Below are 19,819 nucleotides of genomic sequence, written 5' to 3'. Positions count from 1 at the left end.
TAGACGGTCAAATATGCAGCTGGAGGCAGATTGAAGACCATAAGACAAATAGGCAGAAGACCAAGGTTCCACATATGTTGGTGTTAATGCCCAAGGGGGATGGGCACTGCCATGACCTCTTTGATAGCATTGATAGCGTTCGGGTATATATTCTTAGCCCCCTGTCTGCTGTATATACGGGCATGCCATATCAATCGGAAAGGGTGAGTTTATTGTTACTAGTGAAGTGCGACCGGCTGCCAAGCCTGGGGAAGGAAGGGATAAGGAAGGTTCTTTTAGCTTCTAATTCGGTCGTCTGCTGACGATTTAAACATCGTGGGTAAATCGAAGTGACATGAAGCTCAGCAGGCAATCGGTCAACTATCGGAACATAGAAAAGGGAAAGGGCCGATCGCTTCTGAACTGAACCTCCCGAAGGAGCGCCCCCCCCCCCCTCAGGATCCGGCCAAAGCGGTGTACGGGAACCAGGGAAACGCTAGGCCGACGATGCACGACAAAAGAGACCAAAATAAAGAACAAAGAAAACTAAACAGCGAGAAATTCCGACGGGAGTCCGCCGGAACAAAATTTCACTAATAAAGAGACAGGTGAGAGAGAGGGAGGGCGAATGAGCGAAGGAGGAAACTCGCCAGTGACTTACTCAGCTTGCTCCCTGAAGTCCGGCAAGCGAAGGCGCATGGCGTTGGATATTGCGGTCTGGAAATCCGTGTCAGACTCCATCTCTCCCTATTCCTCCTCCGTCACCGTGGGTGTGAGGGTGCATGTGTTCGTCCAGTTGAACGATAAAACCACATTCACCAGCGTAGTTTTTGGGCATGTTGCCTCCTACCCCTTTGGTTTGGGGTAATTTTAGGTAATCGCCTTAAAGCCTTTGATGATGACGGTATTTGGTTTGTCTTAGTTGTACTTGTGCAGGGCAGTCCTGGCTTTTTTGTCGCTAGAAATATGCCATTAATGACAAATCCTTATAATTCCGAATGATGTAATATGACTCTCTCTAGTTCCATCGTACTCCAGAGCCTCCTTAATTTTCTAGTTCCATCGTCGCTAGAATCAGACCGACACACGACGTTAGGTTTCCCAGTCATTATAAAAAGGAAAATACAGGGTCGCCTTCAATTGCAATGCTGTCAAAGATATAGACACTATCATATATATTATTCTAATGATATAACAAAATAAATTAATAATACTACCGATGTTTGACATAGTTTGAAACTTCTTTATTCAAATTGCAAATGTCGTCTAAGAGTATACAGAGTTAGCTTTAAATTTAGGTTTTTATTAACTTCAAAACGTCCAAACTGTATAATAGATTTTTGTGAATTTCCCAATTCTTTGGGAGATATCACAATCATGTGTACACTAAAACAAGTGTATCATCCTTTCCTACAAAGAAATATCCAAATATAACCTTTTTCTCTGGTTTGCCTTTTAGGCTTTTAGGGTTTTGCAATGTAAGGTATTAGGATTTAGCTTTTATGGGTTATAGTTTTTAGCATTTAGGATAAAGAATTTTGGACAGAGCATTAGGGTTTAAGGTTGAGGATTTAGGGGCTTTAGTTTTTTAGGGTTGAGGTTTGAGGTTTTGGTGATTAATTCTTTGGGGTTTAGGTTGTGTTTACGATTATGTGTTCTTGTTTGTTAAAATTGTGTTTAGCCCTTTGTGGCTCTTTTTTGTATCTTGCTCATTAGTAGCTTCTTATTTGAGTAGTTGTGCATTCTTTATAGCCTTTTTCTTGTTCACTTGGATTTCATTTCATCTACAATTATGATCGGATATTTGAGATATCGAAAAAAAAATAATTAAGTTTTAGAACAATTCTAATTTTTCAAACAAAAAAAAACTTTGATTTGCTCAAAACTTTTTCAAGGTTTCATATTTCTTTAACATCTATAGATGTACCATCGATGATAAAAACAAAATATTTAAAAGAATTGGTGATTTGTTCAGATAAAAGGGTGACATTCAGAGTCATACAGAGAGAAGCACCTGAGTCAAAAATCCAAGAAGACATACCAATAGGAGATGAGATGACACCGAAAGTGGATAAAGTGAAAGAGTTGTTTTTCATAAATTGTTTGAGAGTTTCTGTAAGTTGAGCAATGAATGCTTTAATGTCTTCATCCATCTTTAATTCTTCATTGCTTTGGGTGTCTTTTTCTCAATGAAAGTCACTTTTCACTTAAGCTTGGGACAATCGGATTTGATATGTCTTCACTCATTACAAAAATGACATACAATTTTTATTCCTCCATCATAGTTATTCATTCCAAAATTTAGAGGCTTATATGATTTTACATTAGCTCTCAGTCTAGAAACCACATATACTTTATCAAGTTGTTCATAGATAGACGAGTTTCTTCTTGGCCAAGCTCGATGAGTGATTCATTAAGAGGATGAGGAGAGGTTCTATAGAGCAAAGATCTTCTTATTCAAATTCGGGACGGAGGCCGTGAAGAAATTAAAATAATTATTTTGTCTCTATTTGACGTTGCCTCGTTTCAATAGCTTTTTCAACCTATTGAGGTTTAAGAAGAGCAAATTCATCTAAAAGTGCTATAATAGTCACGAATCCTTGCTTTGAAGATCTTTTTTTTTATATATAAGAAATAATGCCTAACAAGATCTTTTTGTGTTAACATGGTTTTTAATCTATCATTGACTATGGTTGAACTATGTTCAATGTTAACTCCCAAACTAGTTCAACAGTCTCTATTAGGTATAACTAGGTTTTGCTCTTTTTTACTTAATTTAACTAGATATGACCTGGTTCACTCGGTTTAGCTAGTTCACCTAGTTTTGACATTTTTTGACCAGATTTGGCTTGATTCCAATATGTTTTGATGTAGGTTCATCAAAGTTGGTCTTAGTTGACTAGGTTCAACAGTCTCTATTAGGTATGACTGATGGTTTTGGGGGTTTGACCAAGCCCTTGCTTGGTTCAACTAGAGTTCTATGACCAAGATTTGACGGTCTAGGCTTAGGGTTCAAATTTTATGTGCTCTCACCAAGAAGATTGTTTAAGAAGTTTTAGGATTTTTTTCAAAATAATTATAGGAAGAAACTAGCTTAGAGTCTGGTCAAGAACCTAAAACATTGCAAACCTATTACCGTCGGACACCTAGCACAGAAGTTATATTCTTCTGTGACCAGTCAGAGTAAGGTACTGATGATCCTCTGAATGAGGGTTTTAAGCCTTTTTTTTGTGATATTTTTTAAAAGAATCTTTTTTTATGATATTTTAACGATACAAGTGATTGTGGCTAAGAAGTTGGCTGCACTTGAGCGAATGCATGCATGGGTTTTGATAAAATTTTCAACCAGAAGACTGCTATTGGTTATCCCTGGGTGTATATGATAAAAGCCAAGGCAGATGGAAGCATAGTAAGATACAAGGTAAAATTCTTGTAGCTAAAGGTTATAACTAATAGTTTGTGATTGACCATGAAAAGATATTTGCACTAGTGGCACACATGACCACCGTTGGAATGCTGATAGTTGTGATTGCTATCAAATAATGAAATCTTTGGCAGCTGAATGTGAAAAATGTTTTTCTTAATGGTGATCTTGAGGCGAAGGTGTATATGCTGACATGCAGGTGTGATTCATTAAGAGGTGGGGTGTGTCCACTTCATAGAGCATCATAACAGTCTTAAACAGGATCCTAGTGCTTTGGTTAGAGAGGTTCAATAATGCGAGAATTGAGCTTTAGGCAAAGTCCAATGTTCCAAAACTTTTTGCGTCCTCTACATCTAAGGGGTCTTGCTTACTTCTATTACATGTTTACAACATGATTAACATAAAGTTGTGGTCTGAGCAAAAACTTGGAGAGTTGTTTGAAATGAAGGATTTGAGAGTGTTGAGATATTTTTTGGGGCTTAAAATTGCCTACTCAAAAAGGGGATATATGTTGTCGCAACATAAATATGCAATGAAATTAGTAGCTCAAGCCAAACTTGATGATGACAGGAAGCTTGTCGATAATCCAATTGAGGTAAATGTCAAACTCAGACAGACTGATGGAGAGTTTTTTAGTGGTCCCATCTACTACCAACAGCTTGTGGGAAGTCTGACTACATATGGTGAATCGTTTCATGTGTGCTCCTTGCAGTACACTTGGCCGTTGTGCTTAGGATCATTGGTTGTCTGTATAATTATAGACTTTGTGGTAATTTTGTATTGGCTTCATCTTTTGATCTTAGAGCTTATAGCGATTTAGAATTTGGAGGGTACTGTTGAGACCAACATTCTATCACCGGGTTTTGTATCTTTTTTGGTGATTATGTGATCTCATGGGACAGTCATACATTGGTTTTTTGGAGACATGAAAATTGTGAGGACCAAGGTTGTTTGTATTGTGTTGTATTGCAGTACTATACATATCATTATTTTGGGGGTTTACAATATGATACACACTCATATCGCAATACGAATGTATATTGTACCCGTATTGGGTTTATCGTACGATGCACCGTTATATCGTTACGTACGTATGGGTATGGCGCACTTAAAAAGGACCCCGAAACTCGATTTTTTTGTTTTGGATTTAAAAGGTCTCTTGAAGGTAGAGTTCTCCATATGTCCAGAGGTTGTTAGAAGGGAATTCATGCACCCTAGGTTTCGTGAGATCGATTTGAGGGTCGATTCGTGCATAAGAGAGTGGGCTTTTACGATTTTCTCAAGTAAGAGTGCATTTCTATCAAATTTCCACTCAAAGAAGTGGGTTAAGGTAAAAATTCTCTATTTGTTGCTTCTTATTGATTTTTTTTGGGGAGAAGATGGCATTAGAGGATTTGGCTTGACAATGGAACGCTCAAGTAATGAGTGAAAACCGATTAAAAATCAAGTGCAACTATTGCTAAAAAAAAATTCAGGTGGTATCTCTCTCTTTAAGCATCATTTAGTCGAGACACGTCATAATGTGCAAGCATACACGCCAAATATCGTGAAATAAAAATGTCAGTAATTACTTGACAATCTAAGAGGAAAAGACAAGAAACAGATAAATGAGATAGAAATAGGGTATGCGGAGCCTTGGGAGGATATGTTACGAAGAAATGCTCTCTATTTCTGATCCTACAACCCATAGCATAAAATCAGAAGTAGAAAGTTATACAACGAAGTGAAAAGGTGTGGTTGGTGTTCGTAGTATTGTTGTAGTTGCCGCCACAGGCGCAAAAAGAAGAGGACAAAGTTCTTCGAAAGGAGGACCAGGAGGTAGAGGTAGAGGCTTTATTAGAAGTTTTTTCCTTCTTAGGACTGCCCTTGGGGCACATCCTGACATTTGTACTGTGATGACTCCTCAACATTTAGTCGAGTACATGAATGTCACAGTTGGAAGATGGTTCTATGATGCCTGCATTCTTTTTAATGCGATAAATTCTTTTCATTTTTATGACATAACAGATGCTATAATCAGTATTAGGCTTGGATATAAAATGTCCTCGTATCATGTTTTAAGAGAAAAAGTTTTAGATGTTAATGTAAAAGAAGTGAAGTCATACTGTGATATGAGATGAGGCAGTCAAACAACAACAAGTTTGAAAGAGACTGTAAAAGCATATGATGATAATGGAAAGTATGAACGCCAGTAAAAGCATATGATGAATTTGGCATTGTCCAAGGGTTGGGCAAAGTTTTTCTCTTAAGGCTTTCATATAAATGATGAAATTGTTCATTATGTTGCTTTTACAGATGTATAAATTATAGAGGCATACCAGGTGAACCATATAATTGAAGAAAAGTGACTAAAGACAATCTTGGGTTAACGAACCAAGGCTGATCGTGGTCTATTTCACATGTTTCTGCTCCGCATGTATGGATTCTAGAGTTTGAGCTGGTTTAGTGTGGTGATTTTCATGCACTCGCAATCGTTTATTTGAGCTGGTGCTTTTGAATTTCTGTGTTCATTTTGGCTTTTGCTACTTTTATCTTGTCAGAGAATTTGCTTTTTTCACTCTTATATGTGTGTTTCAGAAAAGACTTGAGAATACGATTGTGTAAGAACTTGGAGTAAGGAAGGAGGGTTGTCCTTTTCTGTATTTGCATAAAGGGTTTCCTTCATATATCTTAGCAGACCAAGCCTAAACGTAGAAACTTCTTATTTGGTTTTGTCTAAGCTTTCACGTCGGCCTACAAAATGTTTTTCGAAGCTAGAACAACTGTCATGAATTAAGAACTGCAAAAAAATAATTTCATCGGGTAGGTTTAACAGTGATTGTAGCTTTATTTGACCTACTTATGATCCAGTTGGTTTTGGGCATTTAAGTTCCAACTTAGGCCCTGTTTGGATGATGGAGCAAAAAAAATGTTTTATAGGGGAATGGGAGAGGGCAGCGTCCCTATTCTCGATAAACTGGGTTTTCAGAAAAAACAAAGTCAGCTTTTAGCAGATTTTTCAAAAACCATGTTTTTAAAACCCATTTTTTGGCATTCAAATAGAGCCCAAACCTGGTTTTGGATGCTATAAACTGACTTTGTCTTGTGATAACAAACCAAGTTAAAAACTTGGTTTTGGGTGTTGCGCCCTAATGCATGAATCCGAACAACTTTGCCTTGTGATCCTTTGACATAAGACTGATGAAAATTGGATTGCCTTAAATTCATCACTTGAGTGGGACTTTGATTTTGTTTTTAATCTAGTTTTTTCTTTTCCATTTTTCTTTTGGTGGGGGTGGGGCTTGGAGGGAGAATTGCATTGCCCCAAAATTTCAACCCTAAAATTTTAGAAAGAACATTTTTTTTCTTTTTAAAATAACAGAAACAACCTTTTTCTTTGTGTTAAATATTTTGGGTGGGTTACAGTACAATCAATCATCATAACTGAATTAAAATGTGAATAACATTATAATTTAATTTAGTTCAAATAATTTAAAATACATATCAGAGTATTTTGATAAGAATAATTATTTTTTCAAAACTATCCCTGAGAAAGAAAAAGGCTGGCTTTCGACGCCGCCCAAGCATTCTGCATATGCTTCACAGTTGCACATCATAATTTACATGAAACCCCATAAAACAGGTTAGACTCATGAAAGCCTACTAGAAAATAGCATACTTACAACAAATGCATGATATCATAATGCATTCAAACACAACCATAGATATACCAATCATGTAACCCATATCTTAGCAGACAGTAAACATAAAATCATGCTAGCAAGTCAATTTAAGGCATATTCATTTATGCTAAGATTTACAACAATACTATAAATTATGCACATGCATGAATATTTACAAAATGCATGAACATATACAAAATGCATGAACTTACCATTTCAGTGTTATGAGTCCTTCATGCATGAATGAGTTCTTATCTTCAACTATCATTTTCTTGCTTAAATGATGCTTGTTATGTTCTATCTATATGCAATTCACAATTTTGTTTCACTTGCCAATATTTATCTGTGGGTACAATATAAACTCTCTCAGATGAAAGTATGACCCAGGTTTGTATTTTCAAATAATTGTGTCTTATTAACCAGCATGACACCCCAACTGTGTATACTTCAAAAAGAGAATATAATTTTATAAAGAGAGTTCTCAACTCCTACAATCCTGATATATCAGATTTTTCTCATGAGTCTTACCTACCACACAGCAGAAAAATCATGGTAATTTTGTTGGTTACTGGTCCTATGGATGAAGGACAAAAGCAACATTTCGTGCTAAGCCAAATATCTCACAGAACCGTCAGTTCCATACTTACTCTCTCAAAAAGCCCCAAGAGAATTAATTTTATTTTTATTTCTTAATTAACTCTCTTGTTAATCATGTCAATGCAAACATGCAACCACATTCAGGGTTCATATGCAACAATATTCATGGCACTCTATGCATGCTTTCGATTAGTGTCTACCATAAAATCAATACGATAATGCAATCATTATGCATTTACATAGTCAAGGTAGTCTAATTATTCATATTTATACATGCAGAATTCAATAAATAATGAAATATATTTAATTAACATGCATCCCAATCTAATATCTCATTTAAACATCAATAAACACGTTGCACAAAGTAAAATACAATCAAGCATCAACACATATCATATTGTGTAGTTCGGATCCCTGTTAACCCGATTTTGAAAACCCCATAAAAAATCACAGAAATTGAATTTAACTCTCAATATTTTACTGGGATTGCCCTATCATCTTAGAAACATAGTACAAGAAACATAATTGCAAATTCATTGTAATAAAATCACAAAAATTGTGGGACTAAACCTTGTTAAGAAAAAATATTAGATAGATCCTATTAACTGCAAAAATTTAATTCGGTTTGTAAAAATTCTCAATATTTATAGAAACATCTTTTGACAAAATTCTTTTTACCTTTCACCCAGATTTTTTATAATTTATTTTGATCAGTTTTGATTAGGGTTTTAGAGCTTTCAAAATCTTTGGTCAGAATAGTCCTACTGACAGAGTAGAAAATTTGTGCTCTATTACAATGGACATTTCGGCTTCAAAACTGAAGCAAATGGGACTAAAATAGATTCTAAATTTAAGCTCTGGATGTGTAAAATACTCTAGTATTTTTAGTTTTATTTATTATTCTCATTTTTATAGAGATGTCATTTTTTTTCTAAGACTAGTTAGAACAAAAAAATGAGGACAGAATAACAAAGATCCAAAGCCATACAAGATCTATTAAGCAAGAACAAGAAACATGGTTAAACTCATACAATCACGATTTTTGGATGATCTAAACACATTTATAACATCATACAATACATATTTGATCATATTTATACTAATCTTGCCAAAACATTAACATCCATAATCAAATAATCACAAGACCTTAATGAAATATCTTAAATACAATTTTATCCATGTAAGAATCACTAAAAACATAAAAATAACATGGAATCATGGTTTATTTATGTAATAACTTGCTATTTAATCATGCTATACATGTCATAATCTACCATATATGATCATATTAACTTTCTTTATCATAAAACATCAAAACTCAAAAATGTTTTTGGCAAAAACCATATTCAAAATTATTTTCGCATATTTTTAACCAAGATCTATACAAGATACAAATTTATAGCATCAAGATCTATGAAAAAAACTCAAAAAATATTATTCTATATTCATTATACATGTTAAATGATCAAATAAAATACAAATCTATCTATTCACATGATTTTTTCTTTTCAGGGTTTTGAAACGAGTCCTTTTCAAATTGTTTTCTTAATACCAATCTTCTAAAACATCGTTTTGGGTTTTCAAAAATCCTTTTCATGTAGATCTAATAGTCATATATGTTCTAGACATAGATTACATGTAGATTCAAGCTCTGGATCAAAAATAGGGTATGCTAATGCATTCCAAAATCGAACATCATAAAAGTAGAGATTCTCTACCAAAAACGTGTTTCCCGCAATGACACTATCGCCTTTTCCTCCACTCGCATCTCGTTTCGGGATGAATTAGACCTTCACAAAGGTGATTGCAAGTTTCTAATAGAGGTCTGGACTTCTATAATGGCTTGGAGGAAGAAGAAGATGTGAGAAAGAAAAATGAAGAGATGCACTTCAATAGGGGGAGAGAGAGAACTAGTCTTGTTAATCTTCCTCATGAGGACCTCTATTCATAGATGGACTTAAGCTAATATAAGAGGTTAATATCTATTAATATCTTTTATTAATAAAATAAGTAAATAAATTATGAGTTTTAACTTATTAAATTTCGAAATTAACTAAGCTAGAGAAGAAAGGTGAAGACTTCTTACCCTCACTTAAGTTCCAATGACATGATAACCTTCTAGGAGGCTTACAGACCCAAAGACTCAACAAAATTTGACATTTAAATAGTCAATTCGATAGCCCTCAAAACATATATCATCATGGTGGTCTTAGATTCAATCATATACAGACAAATTGGCAAGAAAATTTAGTCGATATCAAAAAATGTTAATTTTTGACATACAATTAGGCATGGACTTTGATCGATGATAAAATGCTTAAATTAACACCAATTTGGGCGTGTAGATAGTTGATTTTGATGCCCTCAAAATGAGAAACATCATAGTTGATTCTGATTTAATAAATGAGCCATTGATCGACCAAAATTTTTGTTAGAACAATAATGATATTGTTCAGAGTGTTTGACACTATGGGTTCAGTCCAATGAAATTAGATCAAAAAATCCTGAGTTATATCCAATCCAATCAAATCCATCCCTAAATTGATCCAAATATCATGGATTATATCCAACTTAATTGGGTTAGATCCAAAATACAGTCTGATCATTTTTAAACAACCAATTCTTGAACCTTATCCAAGTTGAAAAACTCAAAATAGAGGCTGATCAATTTTAAAAATTATATTTTTTTGAACCAACCTTTAACTGAAATCACCAAATCTAATCTTCTATGAGATTTATGGCTCATAATGGACCTAACTAGAATCTTAGTTCAATTTAAACTCTCAAATTTTACCTAAATTTTACTTTAATTTTGCTCAAATTTAAAAATTAAAACAAAATCTGTAGGTGTTACAGGATGGGGTGAGGTGTAGAGTCATGGATGAGAAGGAAAACAATGTTGCTATAGTTGGAGATCATAGAGTTTATCATGGTTGGCTTTCCCATAACTTGGTATCGGATCGCTTGTTTGCAACTTGATGACTCGGTGGGTGATATAAAACATTCTATATTAATTATATTATTAATATCAACATGTTTCCATAAGTATTAAAAAAAGCTTTTAAAAAAAACAATACAAAATATTATATATACGTACGTGTGTTGCACCATCTTAGTTTAAAAAAAAATTGAAACCCAAGTCGCTTAAGCGTGACATATCAAATAAGGCAATTCTACTCACTTTTTTTTATAGAGAAAGTTGGGGTTAATCAGACACCTACCAGTTATGCAACCATATACCATTGGGATTGTAACTTGCTATGTCCCAACACAAGGTGGCATGCACTAACTGCTCTTGCCAGACAAGGGGAGCCCCTGTTAGGCAATTCCACTCACTTAAGCAAGAACAAATTGAACGCTTGGCGACTCACTGGGGTCAAGGGGTAAGCCCTCAGAGTTTTTGAAGCAGGTTATATGTTCTCCTCGAAAACACGAGGTGCGTGTTCTCGAGTCTGAATGAGTGCCATGTATATAAGCACATGGGGCTCATTTCCTTATGTGTGTCAGCATCACTTAGCATCAGAGTCCAGTTTGTTTGCAGAGACTTAAGTACCCTTTCTCGCCATTAGCGCCATGAAACAACATTTCGAGTAAAGGACAAAAATGTCCTTCTGCCAGATTCAAGAAAGGGTTAAAATCATCATCGTTTTTGCCCCAAGGAGTAAACAATTCTACTTTAACAGGAGCTTCTCGCAATATGTCACCCTAAACGTTATGGCTCACCCTTTGACGATGCACCATATATTGTAATAGGAGCTCCCTTTGACGACGCAACCTTTGATGTCATCTGCTGCCGCAGGATCACCCTTTGTCGTCGTCTATTGCCGTCGGAGCACCCATTTTCGTCATCTACTATAGTCGAAGTGTAGTCGGAGCACTGTTGCCACCATCGACTGCATCTACCTTCTAGGTGTTTTCCTCCACTATCGGGTTAGCAAAACTTATGTCCTTTCAGTGAGTTTTGTGTAAGGTTTCGTTATGTAAATAAATCAAATTTCGTTATGTAAATCAGAATGCTAAATCTTACAAGTGGTTATACTATTCATGTTAAATAACACCTATTTTCATACAGAAACAAATCGATTTGTACCTCTCCACCTTCTAGGCATTGAAAAACAGTTAGTACGGTTTGTTCTTATGAAGGCCAAACATTACAACGATATGTACTTATGAGAGCTAAATTTTTACAACGATTTGTAAGTTTGAATTTAACAATGATTTATATATTTAATGCAGTAGCATTTTGTTCGATGTAGCAACGATTTATATGTTTCAAGCAGTAGCGATTTAGCCGATTTATGATTCATGATTTATACATTTAATGCAATAGCGATTTATGATTTACAACGATATGTACTTATGAAGGGTTTGATTTCTACAATGATTTGCGGTTAAATTTATGTGTTGTGCAGGTTAGCAATGACTATAATTCATAAGACAAGAAAGCCTTCGCCGTTGGATGGGATGACTCTTGGAGAAATCATCCACCAATCCGATATATATGAGGGTTATGTAAAGTACCAAAATATAATGAACATTGAGAATGAAAAATATAGGAACAAATTATTGGATATTTATTGTGCAGAGTCTGATTCATCAGATATTGAAGATGAAAAGCAAACAAAGGAAGATGAGGAAGAACTAAGGATGATAAAGAAGAAGCAGGATGGCGAAAAGAAGGAAAAGCAAAGGAAGAAAGAGGAGGAGAATGAAAACTACATGCACTTATGAGGCAAAAGGATTTCTTTTTGCCGACCATGCAAAATTAAATCTACATGCACATCATTCTTCATGCTATCTGTCATGATCGTCACTTGCATTGCACTATACTATGCATCGAGTTGTTATTTACCATGCCAATTAATGAAATGACTTATCATATATGTGTGTTGACGCTAGCGGTTCACGTGACAACGATTTAATGAGAGCTACGACGTTGTGAAGCGGTTTCACATTTAATTGCTAAATAAACAATGATTTGAATACGCAAATCGCCACTGCAATCGTGCAACAATGTAAATGCCGCACACTCACGTTTCAGTATCATAATACAAATATCTTACAAATTGACACTAGCAAACACATAATATGTTAGAAATCGATATAAATATCGTATAATATATTACAAATCGATACAAAAATTCAGCATAATAGCTTACAAATTGATATTAACAAACAAAATAATATCTTGCAAATCGATAGTATGTTACTACAACTGCAATTTGCGTTATACTATTCCAATATTTTTTATACAAAGGCAAATCATTGTGGCCGACATATACGTCATTGCGTAAATCGCATAAATCGTCAAGCATAATCCAGGTCTCACAAGGCAGATCTATTTTTGACAACGAGTGAGATGTGGAACGACGTTTACTGTTGAATCCCAAACGTTACAACAATATATACGTATGAAAGGTGTGATTTCTACATCGATTTGTACGTTTAAAGTAGGAACGATTTATACGATTGATGAAATAGCGATGTATACTTGTTGACGATACACTAAATCGTAAACCCTAATGCCTAAACCCTAAAACCTAAACCCTGCATCCTAAACCCTAAACCCTAAACCCTAAATCCTAAACCCTAAACCCTAAACCTAAAACCTAAACCCTAACCCTAAAACTAAACCTAAACCTTTGATATTTTATTAAACCCTAACGCTAAACCCTATGACCCTTAATATATTAATAAACCCTAAACCCTAAACCTAAAACCTAAACCCTAAACCCTTTAACCGTAAACCTTTTAACCCTAAACACTAAACTCTTTAACCATAAACCATAAACCATAAACCTAAACCCTAAACCCTAAACCTAAAACCTAACCTAAACCTAAACCATAAACCCTAATGCCTAAACCCTAAACCCTATACCCTATACCCTAATCCTAAACCTTAACCCTATACCCTAAACACTAAACCCTAAACCCTAAACCCTAAACCTAAACCTAAACCTAAACCCTAACCCTAAACCCTAAACCCTTAAGATATTGTTTTGATTCTTAATATTGATTTAAGATATTGTTCTGATTCTAAATATTGATTTTTAAGATATCAATACAAATTTCCATTTCGATTTAAGATATTGTGCTGAATCTTAATATTGATTTCTATGTTGATTCTTGATATTGATTTAAGATATTGTTTTGATTCTTAATATCGATTTATAAGCTATCAACAGGAATTTTCATATCGATTTGCGTTATACTATTACAATATTTTCTTAACAAAAACAAATCTTTGTGGCTGACAAAAATGTCATTATAAAATATTTTATTATAAAATGTGAACCACTTAAAGGTACATGTTATTTTATTATAAAATCTTTGGCAGGTCCCATAAACATTAAACTCCTCTGCTATAAAAGGAGCTCTTCACAATATTCCCCACTAAACGTTTCACAAAAAATCTAACACTTTATCTTCTTTCTCCGGAGCACCCTTTGTCGTCTCAATGAGTTTTTGTGTTGTGCAGGTTACCAATGGCTTACATTCGTAAGAGAAGAAACACTTCATCGTTAGCGGGGCAATCTCTTGACGAAATCGTCAAACAATATGCTTTGTATAAGCAATTAGAAGCGTACTACAGAATAATGATGATTGAGAATGATAAAGAATGGGAGCAATTGTTGGTAAAGTATCGAGCAGAGAATAATTTTCAGATATTAAAGATGATAATCCAACAAAGAATGGTGAGAAAAAAGTACAGATGAAAAAGAAGAAGAAGGATGGTGAAGAGAAGCAAAATGAAAGGAAGGAGGAGGATAATGAAAAATACCAAAGGAAATCAAGGCAAAAGAAGGAGGAGGTGGAGGATAGGGAAAAGCAAATTAATAATAAGGAGGAAGATAAGCGAAGGTAAAAGGAGAAGGAGGAGGAGAGGGAAAAGCAAAGGAAGAATAAGGAGAAGGAGGAAGAGAAGCGAAGGCAAAAGAAAGAGGAGGAGAGGGAAAAGCAAAGGAAGAATAAGGGGAAGGAGGAGGAGGAGGAGAGGGAAAAGCAAAGGAAGAATAAGGTGGATGAAGAGAAGCGAAGGCAAAAGAAGGAGTAGGAGGAGGAGAGGGAAAAACAAAGGAAGAATAAGGAAAAAGAGGAAGAGAAACGAAGGCAATTAAAGAAAAAGAATGAGGAGGAACAGAAGCAAAGACAATTGATAAAGAAGGAGGAGGAGGAAGAGAAGCAAAGAAAATTGAAGAAGAGGAAAGAGGAAAGCCAAAGAAAGCTAATTCAGGATGAGGAAGAGAAAAAAAGGCAAAGGAAGGAGAAGGAGGATGAGGAAGAGAAGGAAAGGCAAAGGAAGGAGAAGGAGGATGAGGAAGAGAAGGAAAGACAAAGGAAGGAGAAGGAAAACGAGAAAGAGAAGGAAAGAGAAAGGAATAAGCAGGAGGAGGAAGAGAAGAAAAGGGAAAAGAAAAAGCATAAGGAGGAAGAGAAGGAAAGGGAAAGGAAAAAGCAGAGGATGGACACGAAAGAGCGAAGGAAGGAAGAAGTACAAAAGTAAAGAAAGGGAGGGGATGAAGAGGAAAAAATTATGACCAAGGTACGTTAATCGCTATTGGATGTCGCGATGTACTATGATAGGTATTATTATGTATAGTGATTACTATGTATAGCGATTACTATGTATAATGATTACTCTATATAGTGATTAATGCAATAACGATTATTCTATAGTGATTACTGCTATAGCTATTATTGGGATAGCGATTACTATATATAGCGATTAATTGTGATTTGATATTTTGTGTTACAGGCAGGTCAGAAGAGAAGCAGAGCAGCAGGTGAAAAGCTGAAAGGGCATTGTCAGTGGCCTGTAGTTCTGTCGTGATTCAGAAAGCTGAGTGAATATCAAAAGGACCAATTACGAAAGATGCACTTCGGCGGCCTTCTGGACCAACATTATTTTGAAAATTGCTGGAACACCATGACCCACTTGGTCAATAAGTAGAATCATAAGATGAACACGTTCCAGTTTGAGGCTTTTGAGATCACCATGACCCTAGAAGATATGTCACAAATTACGGGTCTTAAGTGCTATGGAAATGTTGTCCTAACATAAGATTCAAACTATAACCCAAGGGACAATTGCACGACCCTTCTAGGAATGTCGATGGAGGAATGGCATGAGTGTATTTCTAGTGGAAGCAATTCCTCATCGATGAAAGTTTATTTTTTTCGTAATAAATGGGAAGGCTGGTCCATTGTATTTGCATCTGAAACAACTGACCAAGAGTTGCGCGACTTCCTTCTTTATTTTTTTGGACTTACTTTATTTTTCAATTGTTCTGGTTCGAGAATAAGTTACTTATGACTGCAGTTTCTAGAAGACTTAGATGAAGTCGACAACTGGGAATGGGGTGTTGCTATGCTCACACACTTGTACAATCAACTTTACTGTGCGGGCAAGGGTACGAAAATCGTCAGGGTTTTTTGGTCATTTGTTCAGGTATTTGTTTATTACATATTTAGTGCTTGTAGACTAAGCTCGTTGAAGGTTTTAGTTTTACTAATATATTGTTTTTGTAGGTCTGAACGTGAGAGCATATTGTCGCCTTTCGTCCTCAGTGTGACCTTGTGGTTTGTGGTTTTCCCAAGATCGACCAGTGGGCTTTAATAAATGTCAAGGAAGAAAATGCTCAGTTCATTTTAGATGGGCTGCAATTAAATAAGGTAAATGGTTTAAAATCGTTGTAATGTTTAGCATTCTTAAGTAATCATCGCTTTAGAATTTTGTCTCCCTTAGTACAAATCGTTATCTCCATAGCATCTAGCTTTCATTAGCATAAATCATTATAATATTTAGCATTCTTAAGTAATCACCGCTTTAGGATTTTGTCTTCCTTAGTACAAATCGTTATCTCCTTAGCATCTAAGTTTCATTAGCATAAATTGTTATAATGTTTAGCATTCTTAAGTAATCATCACTTTATGATTTTGTCTTTCTTATTACAAATCGTTATCGCATTTGCATCTGACTTTCATTAGCATAAATCGTTGTAATGTTTAGCATTCTTAAGTAATCATCACTTTAGGATTTTGTCTTCCTTAGTACAAATAGTTATCGCATTTGAATATAACTTTCATTAGCGTAAATCATTATATTGTTTAGCATTCTTAAGTAATCATCGCATTCAATATTTTGTCTTTCTTAGTACAAATTGTTATCGTATTCAACATTTTGCATGAATAATTATGTCTATATCTAAACCACAATCATGATTGTACAAGTTGTATGGAGACCGTATGGGGATGGAGAGGACGAGGACAACAAAGTTGTTGTCGAGGCTGCGAGACGGTCTGTCTACGATATTTGGCTCTTTAGCAAATGTGAAGCCGAGTTGCAACATGGTAGCCGAGTACTCCTACAAGTTGGCTTGGGACAGTCGACACAAAAATTGCCTGTGATATTGAAAAGGAAGATGAATAGTGGTGGGGTCAGTAACGTGAATTGGTACGAATGCTTCAGGAAATAATTGGATAGCTGAAACAAAGGAGGTGTTCGTGCCATACCATATGATTATAAAGAACGACAATATGACTCCAACTATTTCAAACAATATTGGAAACCCATGCATCAAAATTGGCAGATTGAGGAGAAGCAACCTGAAAGTAAGGTCACTCTTGTTCTCGAGCATGTCATCTTCCAACATAGACATAACATCCATCATGTCCCTTTGGTAGATACTACAATTCACTCTGTTGCAGTACACAATAAGGAGCAAATACAACTCCCAAAGGAGAAGGTATCGTCCGACCAAAGGTTAGCGATGCTAAAGAGTGAGAATACGGAGTTATGGAAGAATATGCAGAATTTGGGGAGACAAATTGAGTCACTGGTTGGGATGATTACCAGTGGGTTTAATAAGATCAAGGGAACGAAGAGGCCACCAAATAAAGAGACTCCACAAAGGCAAAGAAAGAGATGAATACTATGTCCATCTGAGTCGTCAAGTGCCAGTGAATAAACATATTATGTGATTTGTGTATCTCGATAATTCTATGTTGTAATTTTATCATTCTTTGTTATAATTATATAATTCTTTCCTTAATAAGTGTAACACAGAAGTGCCATTATATAATTCTTTCAAGATTTATACTTACTCTGTATAGCGATTACTGGCGTAGGGTTTATTATGTATAGCGATTCCTGTGATAGCGATTACTATGTATAACGATTATGAAGTTACCATAATTTGTACTTACATTTGCTAAATCGTATAACGATTACTGATTTAGGGTTTATTACTTATAGCATTTTCTGTGATAGCGATTACTTAATATTGTGATTACTCAGTATAGTGATTATAAAGTTACCATGATTTGTACTTACGTTTGCTAAATCGTATAGCGATTACTGGTTTTGAGTTTATTTTGTATAATGATTCCTGTAATAGCGATTACTTAGTATAACTATTAATAGGTATAGTGATTATGAAGTTACCACGATTTGTACTTATGTTTGCTAAATCGTATAGCGATTACTAGTTTTGAGTTTATTATGTATAGTGATTCTTGTAATAGCGGTTACTCAGTATAGCGACTATGAAGTTACCATGATTTGTACTTACTTTTGCTAAATCGTATAATGATTACCAGTTTAGGGTTTATTACTTATAGTGTTTTCTATGATAGTGATTACTTAGTATAACGATTAATAGGTATAGCGATTATGAAGTTACCACGATTTGTACTTACGTTTGCTAAATCCTACAGTGATTACTAGTTTTGAGTTTATTTTGTATAGTGATTCCTGTAATAGCGATTACTAGGTATAGCGATTATGAAGTTACCATGATTTATATTTAGGTTTATTCAACCGTTAAGCAATTACTGGTTTAGGGTTTATTATTTATAGTGTTTCTTTTATACGCAAGGAATGTCACATAACATTAATTTAGGGTTTAAGGTCTAGAGTTTAGGAAAACGTCATCTGACATGCTACTGATGTTATGCGACATATCATTTATTTATACGTACTAATGTCGTTTTGATGATACTAGCAAATGAAACATCTTTTAATTAATGTGCAATATAATTTATTTATTTGTTAATATTTTTTGGGCATGACTTTTAAAAACTGGCGGGACATGAAACGACGTGAAGAATACATGAATGAAGCGTCGCATAACTTCAGTAGTGTGTTCCATAAGGAACACAAGACATTTCCTTTAAGAGCATGGAACATGCGACATTTCATTTAAAGAAGAACCGGAACCTTTTCTATAACCTCCTTCGTGAGCAATGAACAGAAAAGCCAATATTTCCTTTACCTCTTTCATCGCAAAAGTTGTATCGGTATCGAAGAAGGATGCTGCGATTCAGTCAAACATCCACAAAAAAAGGTACCTTTGATTCCTTTAACCAGCTTCATCTTCTTTATGTCGTTTACAATTCGTTTACTGAATATAATGCTACAATTTGTTTACTGAATATTTAGCTAATTTCAATGCAACATTTACAAAACAAGGTGTCAGAAAACTCAGCAAAGTGCTCGAAGAGAACATTGACCGGATGTGAGATGAATTTGCAGAAGAAAACACTATGAGTAATTTTGTACATTTGAAACTACTATCAGTTATACATTTATGTATGCCATGGGTATATATATTAACAAGTGTCTATTTGTTGTAAACAGACTATACATGATTTCATCATATATATTCAAAGCAAGGGAACAACCATGTCGGTTATCTTATATGTTTATTTTCTTTTTTTGATTTACTAATGTACCTTTGTATTTTAAACTTACTATTATTACTATTTCGTTCAACAAAGTATTGTCCGCCAAATGCTATACGCGACTGGATTTCTAGACGGACTACAATACTGAGGTAATGATGACCAAATGGCAGACTTTTGTTCAAGTGAAAAGGTTTGTGACCATATCGATTTTTAACATGTTAAATCTATTTAAGCTCTTGTTTTGATTCTTAATATCGATTTTTAAGCTATCAATAGGAATTTGCATATCGATTTAAGATATTGTTTTGATTCTTAATATCGATTTCTATGTTGATTCTAAATATCGATTTTTAAGATATCAATAGAAATTTTTAAATCGATTTAAGATATTGTTTTGATTCTTAATATCGATTTCTATGTTGATTCTTAATACCTGTTTTTAAGCTATCAATAAGAATTTTCATATCGATTT

General features: G+C 34.8%; 1 protein-coding gene across 2 annotated transcripts in view; it reads right to left on the bottom strand.

Moving 5' to 3' along the window:
* Nucleotides 1–773, bottom strand: part of LOC149833578 (uncharacterized) — a 75,390-nt gene extending 74,617 nt beyond the window's left edge. The window contains exon 1 of one of the 2 annotated variants that reach the window (XM_090009761.1): nt 641–773. In XM_090009761.1, the coding sequence (XP_089865887.1) occupies nt 641–720 (80 nt within the window). In that variant the 5' untranslated portion in view covers nt 721–773. The remainder of the gene's footprint in view (nt 1–640) is intronic. The other variant, XM_090009762.1, reaches the window with a different exon arrangement.
* Nucleotides 774–19,819: the final 19,046 nt, after the last annotated feature.

The sequence above is a fragment of the Nuphar pumila genome, chromosome 6 (assembly GCF_984573655.1).
Source record: "Nuphar pumila chromosome 6, dmNupPumi1.hap1.1, whole genome shotgun sequence".
Lineage (NCBI taxonomy): Eukaryota > Viridiplantae > Streptophyta > Magnoliopsida > Nymphaeales > Nymphaeaceae > Nuphar > Nuphar pumila.
Note: the sequence above shows the minus strand (reverse complement) of the source record. Positions and strands in the feature narration are given on the sequence as shown.